This window comes from Chelonia mydas, chromosome 11 (assembly GCF_015237465.2).
Source record: "Chelonia mydas isolate rCheMyd1 chromosome 11, rCheMyd1.pri.v2, whole genome shotgun sequence".
Classification (NCBI taxonomy): Eukaryota; Metazoa; Chordata; order Testudines; family Cheloniidae; genus Chelonia; species Chelonia mydas.
Window position 1 is genome coordinate 30,501,428 of NC_051251.2, and position 11,728 is coordinate 30,513,155.

Here is an 11,728-nt window from a genome sequence, read left to right on the forward strand (position 1 = left end):
TTAAATACCCAAAACCCCACCCACGACTCTTAAATAAGTGAAGAATAAGATACCAATTCTTAATGAAAGGTGATTTCCTAGACTTGATCTGGAAGTGCTGTTTTTGGTGAAATCTCTGTGAGTTGCATGTGTGGACTGAGGGCATGATATGGCCCTAAAAATCTTTGCATTCCATGTCTTCAGTATAATTATCAATTGACAATCAACACTTGTATGTCAAAGCCAGTGATCTAGATGAAGCATGAAATGGTTCCTTATCTTAATGACCTTGTTCACTCTAAGCACTTTTTTGGCCATCAAATGCTGATATTCCTCTAAAGACCAGCAATTATAAGTATGTGAAAGGAGCCAATGAAATATTACGGTATAGAAGAAATTCAGCATGTAAATATTCAGTATTATTCTAGAACTGAGACTTTGTTTCTTTCATATTTTAGGAAGAACTTGAATCTGCCAAAAAGTTTCTGTATTATGAAATGGGCTACAAGGCAAAAGTAGGGCAATTAACAGACAGCTCTGAAATCACTCTTATACCTTCAGATATTGACAGGTAAATGAAGTACAAATGGATCTCCCGGATAGTCCCTGGGAAGATATTTCTGTCAATCTTTTGTGTATTCCTTTTCCATTAATAATCCTATTTTGCAGATATAAAAAGAGATTCCACATGTTTGATAAAGAAAAGAAAGGCTTTATTACCATACTGGATGTTCAAAGTGTGTTAGAGGTAAAATTTCTCTTTTGATTTTTTGAATTCTTATCTCAGTTGTGTAGTATGGTATAAATCATGTTTAACTGATCCAGTTGATTTGTCTGTTTGTGTTCTTTTATTTAGAGCATCAGCATTCAAATTGATGAAAATACACTTCATGAGATTTTAAATGAAGTGGATTTGAACAAAAATGGGCAGGTTGAACTTGATGAGTTTTTGCAGGTGAGTGGTTTTCTATTTTAGTTGTAATGAAAAGAACACAAGAACCCTCATCTCCTTTTGCTCTGTATATTGGAAATTAATTATCAAAGGTAGATGTAGAGTTTGTACATAAAATTTTACAGACTTGCCATTCATTTTTTATTCATTATTAATTGTATATGAATTTACGTTGCCTAAAGGTGGACAATGCTTGAATCAACATTAAGAAATACCAACAATTTCTACACCACTGTTTGTATTGATCACAATGTTTCCTATACTCTGAGCCTGTCCTTGTAAGGGCAAATGCTGCAGCATGTGCTTATAAGTTGTTTTTTTTTTTTAGTGATGACCATTATGCCTGGACAAAGCATTGGAGAGAGAGACTGAGGGGTTGTTTTCACTGCTTTATTAGCTTGAAGTATAACTCAGTTTTCTTGCTAACCCGGTTGCCATCCCGCGCACAAATCTCTAGTTTGAGCTGGGTGGTGCTTTAAGATCCAGCCAACTAGCCTATCAGTGGGTATGGTTGGCTGACAACAGCACTAGTAATACAGTGGGGATGCAGCAGCTCACATCGCAGCAGCCCACATCACAGCAACTCATCAGCCGCTAATCAAATCCTTCTGTGTAGCTCAAGTGTTGCGTATTGTGATCCCTCTCTCTAGCGACTAGCTCTGAGTGAGAGTGACTACAAAGCAGAACACTAGGCTAGCTTGAGTGTAGTAACTTGAGAGTACTAACCCAAGCTAACTGTTGCAGTGAAGAATTTCCTGAGGCTGAAATCCAGGCCCCATTGAAATCTGTAGGAATTTTGAATATTGCCTTCAGCGGGGCCAGGATTTTACCCCAAGCCTGTCCTGCGTTGGCAAGGGGATATACTAATTGAGCTAGTAGGTATCATCCATCCATGACTGCTAGGAGTTTTCTTTTTAAACATGGAGTTTGTCTTCCTCCCTTTTGTTGTGTTTTCCCCAGCTGTCGGGAGGCTAAAATAGTGGGCAAAAAGAAAAGGAGTACTTGTGGCACCTTAGAGACTAACCAATTTATTTGAGCATAAGCTTTCGTGAGCTACAGCTCACTTCATCGGATGCATACTGTGGAAAGTATAGAAGATCTTATTATATACCCACAAAAAGCATGAAAAAATACCTCCTCTCACTCCACTCTCCTGCTGGTAATAGCTTATGAGTAAATGGACACAAATCAGATGTCAAGAATTATAACATTCATAAACCAGTCGGAGAACACTTCAATCTCTCTGGTCACGCGATTACAGACATGAAAGTCGCTATTTTACAACAAAAAAACTTCAAATCCAGACTCCAGTGAGAAACTGCTGAATTGGAATTCATTTGCAAATTGGATACAATTAACTTAGGCTTGAATAGAGACTGGGAGTGGCTTAGTCATTATGCAAGGTAGCCTATTTCCCCTTGTTTTTTCCTACCGCCCCCCCCCGCCCCCGACGTTCTTGTTAAAACCTGGATTTGTGCTGGAAATGGCCCACCTTGATTATCATACACAATGTAAGGAGAGTGGTCACTTTAGATAAGCTATTACCAGCAGGAGAGTGGGGTGGGAGGAGGTATTTTTTCATGCTTTTTGTGTGTATATAATAAGATCTTCTATACTTTCCACAGTATGCATCCGATGAAGTGAGCTGTAGCTCACGAAAGCCTATGCTCAAATAAATTGGTTAGTCTCTAAGGTCCCACAAGTACTCCTTTTCTTTTTGCGAATACAGACTAACACGGCTGTTACTCTGAAACCTAAAATAGTGGGCTGTCTTCTGTACCTTTTTTTTTTTTTTTAATTAAAGTAACCCAACTAAAAGATTTGCTGAGGGGAAAGAACAAAAGACTTTATGCTCCCCTTGACTTCTGTGAGAGAGGATCCTAAATCACCAGATCTGAACTGGGGGCAACACAGAAATGACTAACGGTCTCTTGATGCAAACTCAAACCCTGTACAAGCATCTCCATGTAGAACCCTACCTTCAGGGATACGGTTAGGAGCCCATCACTCTCTAAGTCTCCTAGCAAACTTGAGGGGCGAAACAGAGCAATACACTGCTGATCAATTCTGCAATAGCCATTTATGTGGATTTTCTGTCCGTGCTGTGGAGATTCCATCAGGGAACAGCTGCAGTTGGGTGGCACATGCTGTCAGGAGTCCTCAGAAGCTGTTTGAGGCCACAGTGCCTAGGCAATGCAAGAGGGCGAAATACCACTTATCCCCCATCCTCCCCCAAAGAATTCCCAAGCAACTCTGAAACTAAAGTAGTTTTTCCTATGCAGAAAAAACCCTCCTTAGGTCCAGACAGTCTATCCTGTAGTTTGTCGGGGTATCCTTTCAGTAGTAGAGGGCTGAATCATGCCTGTTGCTTCCTTCAAATTAGGCAATAAGCCACCCACACATCTGAGGGCACAACTTGGCCAGCTGCTGCACAGTTAAAACAATAGCTTTTGTTCATGCTTAATAGGACTATTGATTAAAAGCTTAACTGAAAAAGTATCGGGGGCATGAAGCTGCAGGTTCAAAGTATGGTGTATGCCATCCACATTGTGCTGCTTAATTTCTGAATGATCTAAAGAGAGAAGTGCATGAAAGGAGGACATTAACATCAGTTTTCTATGCATCTTTCTGCAAATGCTTTCCAAAAAAAAAAAAAAAGAAGGCAATAAAGATACCACTAAATTGTTTGCCTCCAACCATTTGACTCACCTCACATGAGCAGTTTTCCAGCCAGGTCTGTTTTTGTAGAGCCTTATTGGTCAGATATTTCAAATGACTGCCAGGTCTTTCCTGAATCAGGGCAATGATGAATGCCGAACATGTGATAAATTAATGCTGGGGATTTTGGTCAATGTCAGCCCTTTCTTCACTGTGTCAAGTTAAACAAACAAGATCAAGGCAAAGGAAATGGTAATTGTCTCTCTGGAGATGAGCTGTAGATAAGAGCATTCTTGAATCTAAATGCAGAAAATTTTCACAACTTATGTCCAGCATTCTAAAAAGGGAGGATTTATTTGCCTAAAACATAGTCACCAAAAACATTTAAAATAAAATGGAAAAAATAATCCTGTGACATCATCCTAGCATATTTTCTTTAAAAAAAAAAAAATTCACACATCTTTTCAGGCAATTGAGAGAGAGCCCACCTTTTTATATAAAAGTTTCAACTGGGGAAGAAATTTGATTTTGCATTTTATAAACAGAACTCTCTCCATTTCTGAGTATGTTATGCTGTAACTTGGTTAGTTGAGGTGCACTATAATTCAGAAACAGAAAACTGGCAATTAATCATGCAGTGTTTATTGTGCTCAATATTCTCTTTAGAGGTTGTCTGTTTTGTGGTTTTAATACTTGCAAAATGTGAATGACAGCACTTTTTGCATATTTTTAAAAACTAATTATTGGTGGCTTCTAGTTTGTCCTCTGTGTTTCAAAAATGCACCGTAAGCCACATTTTGAAACAGATTCCTTAAAAAAAGAAATGAAAATAAATGTTTGAAATCTGGTTACTGAGGTCATAGGCCTCAAAGCTTCAAAAATCAGACCTTTGTACATTTGGGCTGAATGTCTTCTATGTATGTGAACAGCATGTAGCATATTGTGCACTACTATAAATTAAGTTTTAAAATAACAAGTAAAAAAGGTAACAAGTAATAAAACAAACCTTTGATTTTTGCCACCAAGGTAATTAAATGTGTGGAACTTACTTAAATGGTAGTAAATCTTTTTAAATGGATATTTAGGATTCATGCTCCTTTTGTGTTTGCTTTCTGAAAACTTTCATTGGATTACTTTCATAAAACTTTCATTGGCAGAATGTTTGTGGAAACTTATGTTTGCAAATACTTGTGGAAATTTGTACAGTATTTGAATGTGTGTCAAGGCGCTTGCTCACTTATCCAAGTGGGGAACAAAACACTGCCATGTGATTTTTCTGACCAGTTGCAAACAGTCAACAATGGATGCTTTCAGAAACTGTTTGTAGTTTCTCTAATGAGTCAAAAAGAGTTAGGAGTTTTTAAATAAAGAATAGTCATGAAGAAATCATGATGCTCACAGATATATCAAAAACAGAAGCAGAAGCTAAATTCATTAGATACGTTGTTACAAAGTGTTTGTTTGCTCAGCTCTAGTCTAGTCTTTAAGAGAAAAGTCAGATATCACACAAATCAATACTGGAGGAAGGAAGATAAAAAAGGATGTTTTCCTGATTCTTGTAGAGTAAGACCTGAATAGAAGAACATATCAGCATCTGGGTAGCTAATGCAGTTGTGATCACTAGTCTGTTACATCACAGACCAGTTTCTTGACTGTGTCGACTGGCGTATTTCCACTGGCGAGAGTGGAACTATGACAATTTACACCAGCTGAGAATCTGGCAGATCTTTAACATTACTGTGTAGATATTTGGATATTTTTTGGACAGCAAGTACTGTTCAAGGGTCCAATGCTGCCTTCACTTATGTGGACCAGAGGCTGTGAAACTGTAGGTGGAGGCCACAGAAGACAGGGGAAAGAGCAATTAAACAGGAGGAGGAGGGACTGGATGAATTGGTCCTCTGTGGCATGCTCCCTTTGGGGCCAGACGGATTTTTCTAGCAGGTCACCAGGTTTGTGTGGGCCCAAGTCTACCTGCGATAGTTTTGTAAAAAGGGAAGAAATCTGAAGTGAGCTGGCTATTTAGCTCCTGTTGAGAGGAAGAAATATTTTGTAAGTGCCAATTGCTTTTTGTATTAGAAAGTCTCTGACCAGCTGACTACGTGTACTTTCAAGTCCAATGCAGATCTTATCCATCGATTTTTAAAAACAAAAATCTAAAGTCTAACACTAGAGTATGTTCATTAAGGTAATGCTGAGAGTCCAGTTTCAAGGACTTAAATGCAAACTAGTTTTAAAAGTCTAAAGTAGTGTTTCCCAAACTTGGGACGCCGGTTGTTCAGGGAAAGCCCCTGGCGGGCCAGGCCGGGCCGCTGCTTCCCGCAGCCCCCATTGGCCTGCAGCGGCGAACTGCGGCCAGTGGGAACTGCGATCGGCCGAACCTGCGGACGCGGCAGTTAATCAAACCGCCCTGGCCTGCCAGGGGCTTTCCCTGAACAAGTGGTGTCCCAAGTTTGGGAAACACTGGTCTAAAGAAATTTGGATTTAGAAGAATCGTGGAAGTCAAGTACACTATCACTAGAATAAGACTGCTAAATGAGAAAGATACATTGCAGGGGCAGTGGTAGATCAGGAAATATGTTCTCTTTTCTATCTTTGTGACTTTCTTTTCAGATTTAAAAAGAATTCAGACACATGAATTATCTTGCAAGCTTGATTGTAATGAATGGCTTTAGAAAGCCATGGGGTAGGGGGGTCTGCTGCACTGTTATTGCAAATATATCACATCAGTAACTTGTACATGTCCTGCAGCCCATACACAGGCAAAACTACCATGGGCCACACTGGAAAATGTACATTTAAAGGGCGGCACAATCCAGCCCTAGAAAGCAATACCAACCATTTTGTTTAAAACCTATAATAATAATAATAACAGCGTTATTTATTGTGTTTTAATCTTGCTACTGGTTTGGACCACATACTTCATTAACTCTGGCATTGTTTACACTGGAGATTTGTCTCAATTTCAGCCGTTGGTTGCAACCGTTCCAAACCCCTAGTATAGACAGTGTACATAGCTACAAACTGATTTGCACCAGTGCAGTATATCCTAGTTTCAAGCAGGGGTAGGCTGCACCAATGGAAATAGCAGCTCAGAGCAATTTTCCTTGTCTACATGATGGGTTTGCTTTAGTTGCAGCTACCTTACTGGTTGGTCACCAATGGGTAGAATCCCCAGTGCAAGAAAGACTTCAGCCTGTGGGGTTAGTATCTCTTTAAGTGTTGTCCGGCAATTAAATTTGGCTACTATCATTAATATGCTGTAAACATTGTGGTTTTTTTAAGCTCATGAGTGCTATTCAGAAAGGATATGTGTCTGGAAGCCGATTGGCTGTACTTATGAAAACTGCTGAAGAGAACCTACGTGAGAGAGTTGTTATTCCAGTGGATCGAAGTGGTGGTGGACTGTGAGTTTGAGAAGTACAAAACCTGCTTACAGCTACCAGAGAATTTGTCTATGTGTAGCTGCCTTGTTCAGTGCTGAAAAATATTCCAATGTTTTCAAATATCTGTTTATTCTAGTGAACTGTATCTGGTGGTCAGGGTATACAAAAACACACTGATACATTTATTTTTCCTTATTTTCTGTGCTGATATTAATACTCCAAAATGTGGCCTTTTGGACGGGACATGCTTTAAAAGTAGAAATTATTTGCAGGAATTCAGAATAGAGTCTGCAAAAGGCTTGTTCACAGACACTACCTTTCACAACTTTAAGCTTTTAGATAATCTTCCCCCTTAAAAAGAAATGGTGCGCAGAAAGTGACTGCTTCCTAAGATCCAATCACTAAAAGTATTCTGCATATGTGCAAGACCATATGTGTTCAAAGTGCCTGTCCAGTAAAAGGAAGAGAGGAATCATTTTGGTGGGGGAAGGGGGAATGTTCACATTTAGGTTTCAGGAGGATGCCACAAAGAAATATCTTGAGCGCTGCCTAAATTAAACATCCTGGTAAGGAATCATAGTTATATTTATGAAACGTTACATAGATAGTCACTTCAGTACTTCTCAATGTTGTTCTCATTCAATGGCACCAGTTTCATTGCCAGACAGATTTCTCGCAATAGAAATTTGACAGCATAAGACTGGAAGAGCACAAGATTGGACCAAAAAAACCAAAAATCTCATAGATGAGTTATAATTTAGAGTTAAAAATGTATGGGTACAGCTTTCACTTCTCCCAGTGAAAACCATGCTGTCTTCAGTATATGCCATTGTCTAGCAAGTATTGCAGTCTACTATAAAGTGTCAGACTGTTTTTGTACTTTTAGATAAATACTGAAAGTATGTAAAACAAGAACTTTGCCATAGTGCACTAATCCTAACCACTTAATATTTGCAAAATGTACACTTAAATGGGAAAGTTACTTTGCATTCCAGCAGGCCTTACTGAAATGTGGTAAGGGCTATTGGCCTTTGCATTAATTTTGCTGAAAGAGCCAGTTTTGGACCATTTATTTGAGCCATTCTCAACAAATGCTCCACCTGGCTATTTACCCTGTGACTCTTCCTATTATTAAATTGGCTATGATCAGCATTAAGATCAGATGGAGGATTTCTGCCTGATCTTTGGCAGGGAGGGGAAAATGAATGCATATTTTGTTGGTGTGTCTCTTTCATAATACTCCTTTGAGTATAAGTATAAATGAGTATAAATACCAGTTTACATGTCAAACCAGAAGCCTTGAGTTTAAAATGCCACCACATCTGTACACAACTAAATGCAAAATCTGATTAATTTTAATCCTGTTTTGAAAATTCTTTAACATGATGCCAAGTTAATATTCTGCAAGCAGTATAGTTCTGAAAAATAGACAATTAAAAAAAATTCATATCCAAAGTATATAGGTGCTGAGGACTTGTAGTAACTATGATAATAGTGCTAACTGTAGGTGGTGGTGGTGGTGGTGGTTGAATATTTTGGTCTGACAAGTTTCCAGCTATTAAAACTGTATCTATCTAAAAATGGAAGGAGGAAAAACCCACCTGAAATTCTTAAATGAATACAGAGCACTTTGTCTTCCCCCCAAGATTTTGCTTAGATTGTCTTCTAAAAAGTCCCAGGTTAAAATGATTTTAAATGATTTTTCGTTATTAGATTTTCCTAACATTAAGATGCTTTGTACCTTATTGTACACATCGCAGTGGGGAACTAACTTTTCTTGCCTTTGAGACCACTGAGCACTCTTTAGTATGGCTCAATCCATGTGAATTAAGTCCTTGTGCACACTTAAACTATATGAGGTCAATTTATGAACAAAAAGGTCATAGGATTGTTTCTCTATCAAGCTTTTGCATTGAAATATGTCAATATACACTGGATAAAATGTATATCTGTATTTTTGAGATATTAAGCTATTTGTGTCAAATGTCCTTTCAAGGGAAAGAATGAAGAACACAATAACAATTTTGCCACATATTCCAGAACTGGGGGGAAATCAAGGTACAATAATACAGAGTTTTGTTGTATATTTTTCAAAAAGACATTATGCTACCAATAATTTTTAAAGTGTAATGGCTACAAGTGACACATAAGAGGCTTTTTCAGGTCAGGCGAAGAAAACCATTGTATTTAACATATTTTTTATGGTTCAGTACACCTTTTAAAATAGTTCCCCCTCTACTCCCTTAATAAGTTGTACAATTAAGAATGATAATTGAGGTTTCACTGTAAAGCCTAGACTGTCTACTACATACCCACTCCTTGCTGTTCTTTTGCTTTACTAATGTAAATATAACATGCAGAATGTAAAGGGATTTTCATGGCTGTGTGCCTGTCCTGTTATATTGATTTACTTTGAATTTTAGCTGTAATAAATGTCTTAGCCCTCTGCTTTTTTGGTTTCTTGTGGCACAGTAGAATGTGTATAAATACTTACTTTGTACACCATAAAAAGTTGCATATGTTATTTATACTGGTTTAAATAGTAAAATGAAAAAATCCAGAATTATTTGATTTCATCAACACACTTTTTTATGTTTTGAAAAAAGATTTCATGATTATTGTTCAGGTCAATTCAGCTGTAAAATTTCATTGTTCTAATGTAGTGTGAAACAACTACTGTTTAAACAAAAACTATAAGTTCAATAGTGTCTGTGGGAAGGGGGAGAGATGTATACTGCATATTTTTCCATGTGGCACTTTTATGTATTGTGTTGGTTTATTGTTCTAGATTGGACTGTTAAATACTGTGTTTGAGGCTGGGTTGTCATTTTTATAACTGTCTCAGTGTTTTATTGCCATTATTTATTACTTTTGATATACAGAATGAGCTGCATGCATTTATAGAGCAATAAGAGAATATATTTAATGTGCCTTGTTTTTAACTGAATAAGAACTGAAAGCATGAATCAATAAAACTGATTAAAATGGTACACTCACAGGTACTTTGATGTTACTGGCAGTTACAGAAATAACTTTGCTTAGTCTTAAACAAGTTTAGAATAAAGGTGCAAAGTAGATACTTTTTAGTAAATAGTATATTTAGCAAATACACGTCATTTAGTTCAGAATTCAGTGGTTTTAAATCATAAAAGTTAATACAGATTTATCATTATCAGGTAGATTCATTTACTGCTGAAATACAGGTGAGATGTTCTGTGAGTATCCTATTTTGAAAACTCATACTAAAAATACAACTAGCCAATTTCAACAGGAATTTTGTTTAACCAAATCTTTTCAAGCTCAATCTTCCTATGCAGAATGATAAATGTTATCATAACTAAAATAAATAGAAATGAATGGAAAAGATTACATACAAGATCCATTTTGATCATTTTACATGTCAAGTTAGTCTAGGGTTGCCAAGTGTTGATAAATGTTCTTACAGAAAAATGCTATATATTTTCATTGTCAGTAAATCAGAATCGCTATTATCAGTTTTAACACAAATTTTATAATGCCCGTATTATTTTATAGGTTTTAATTTAGTCATGTGGCAGGCATAGCCTATATTTTCATTTAGCCATGCTGCATGCAGACATTGGGTATGTGCTGCAGGGATGAAAACCAAAGCACTGTAAAATATACAGAACTGTTACCGCCAGAGTGCAATTGCAAAAGATTAAAAACATTGTGCATTCTGCCTTGTATAAATGATTTGTCAGAAAACATTTACCATAATACTTTCTCAGATACTTTACAGTCCTAAAATTGCTTAGGAGTGTGATCCTGAATCCCTTCCTCAGGCAAAACTCCCATTGAAATTAATAGGATTCTTGCCAGAGTAAGAACTTCAGCCCTCTCTTAGCATTAAATATATGGAGAAGGTGCAGATTTGTTGTAGATAAAATTGGTTGCAGTGAGCATAGAAATATGATATTTGTTTCTGCCCCACTAAAAATGAAGGGCTTGTCATGATTTCAGATTTTTGTTTCCTTTACATTTTATCCCTTATTCCTCTAATTAGTCACCCGAGTAGTGAATGTATATAGAGTGGTACGAGAGCTTTGGTGACACTGCAGGATATTTGCACAGGTAGTGTCACAAGAAGGTGGTTGGCTTCACTCCGGAACCAGTGTTCAGTTTATGCAAGAAACCAATGATATGGGCAAATTGCTGGACTCATCTTTACTCTTCATATTTCATAGATAGAAGCAGAGACTAGTACATAGATATCCTGAGCTCAATGGCAGGCTCCTTTATTTATCCCATTAGCTTTTTCACAACAAGCCATTCATGAAGACTTTAGATGTGTATTAGATGATTTGATTGGATGTGTACAGAATAGTTGCGAGAACCTGTTTCCACAGACGTTTAAGCTGGTACTGTATCTGTAACTGAATTTGATCTCTTGGCCACTGCCAAATAACATCCACTCTTCCAAGTCTGGCTCTTATTTCCCATTAGTTCCCATTAGTCCAGCATGACTTCAGAGTGACACTTTTGAAAGTTTTCAAATTTATGGTGATCTCAGCTTGGCTTCTCTTTTATTTAATGGCAATTAAAACTGCACTTTGCTGACGGGTGCATGTTTTAGGTGATAGTTTCTTGTATATAGTGCATCTTTATAGCAATGAGCTTACTGCTCTTCAGTTAAAATATCCAGAAGTGTAATGGGGCTCTTTATGCAATGTAACTGGATATGTAAATCTGGCTTTTTTCTCCTTTATGTGCTTTATTTAACTAAACAAGACAC

The 11,728-nt window shown here is 37.3% G+C and overlaps 1 protein-coding gene across 14 annotated transcripts in view; it reads left to right on the forward strand.

Annotated features, from left to right (window-relative positions):
* Window positions 1-9,965, forward strand: part of GPD2 (glycerol-3-phosphate dehydrogenase 2) — a 118,636-nt gene extending 108,671 nt beyond the window's left edge. For 11 of the 14 annotated variants that reach the window (XM_027819013.3, XM_027819011.3, XM_027819016.3 and 8 more), the window contains 4 exons: window positions 438-550; window positions 649-727; window positions 836-934; window positions 6,875-9,965. In XM_027819013.3, coding sequence (XP_027674814.1) covers window positions 438-550; window positions 649-727; window positions 836-934; window positions 6,875-7,000 — 417 coding nt within the window. In that variant the 3' untranslated portion in view covers window positions 7,001-9,965. Of the gene's footprint in view, window positions 1-437; window positions 551-648; window positions 728-835; window positions 935-6,722 lie in introns of all 14 variants that reach the window. The other 3 variants (XM_037913044.2, XM_043524798.1, XM_043524797.1) reach the window with 2 other exon arrangements.
* Window positions 9,966-11,728: the final 1,763 nt, after the last annotated feature.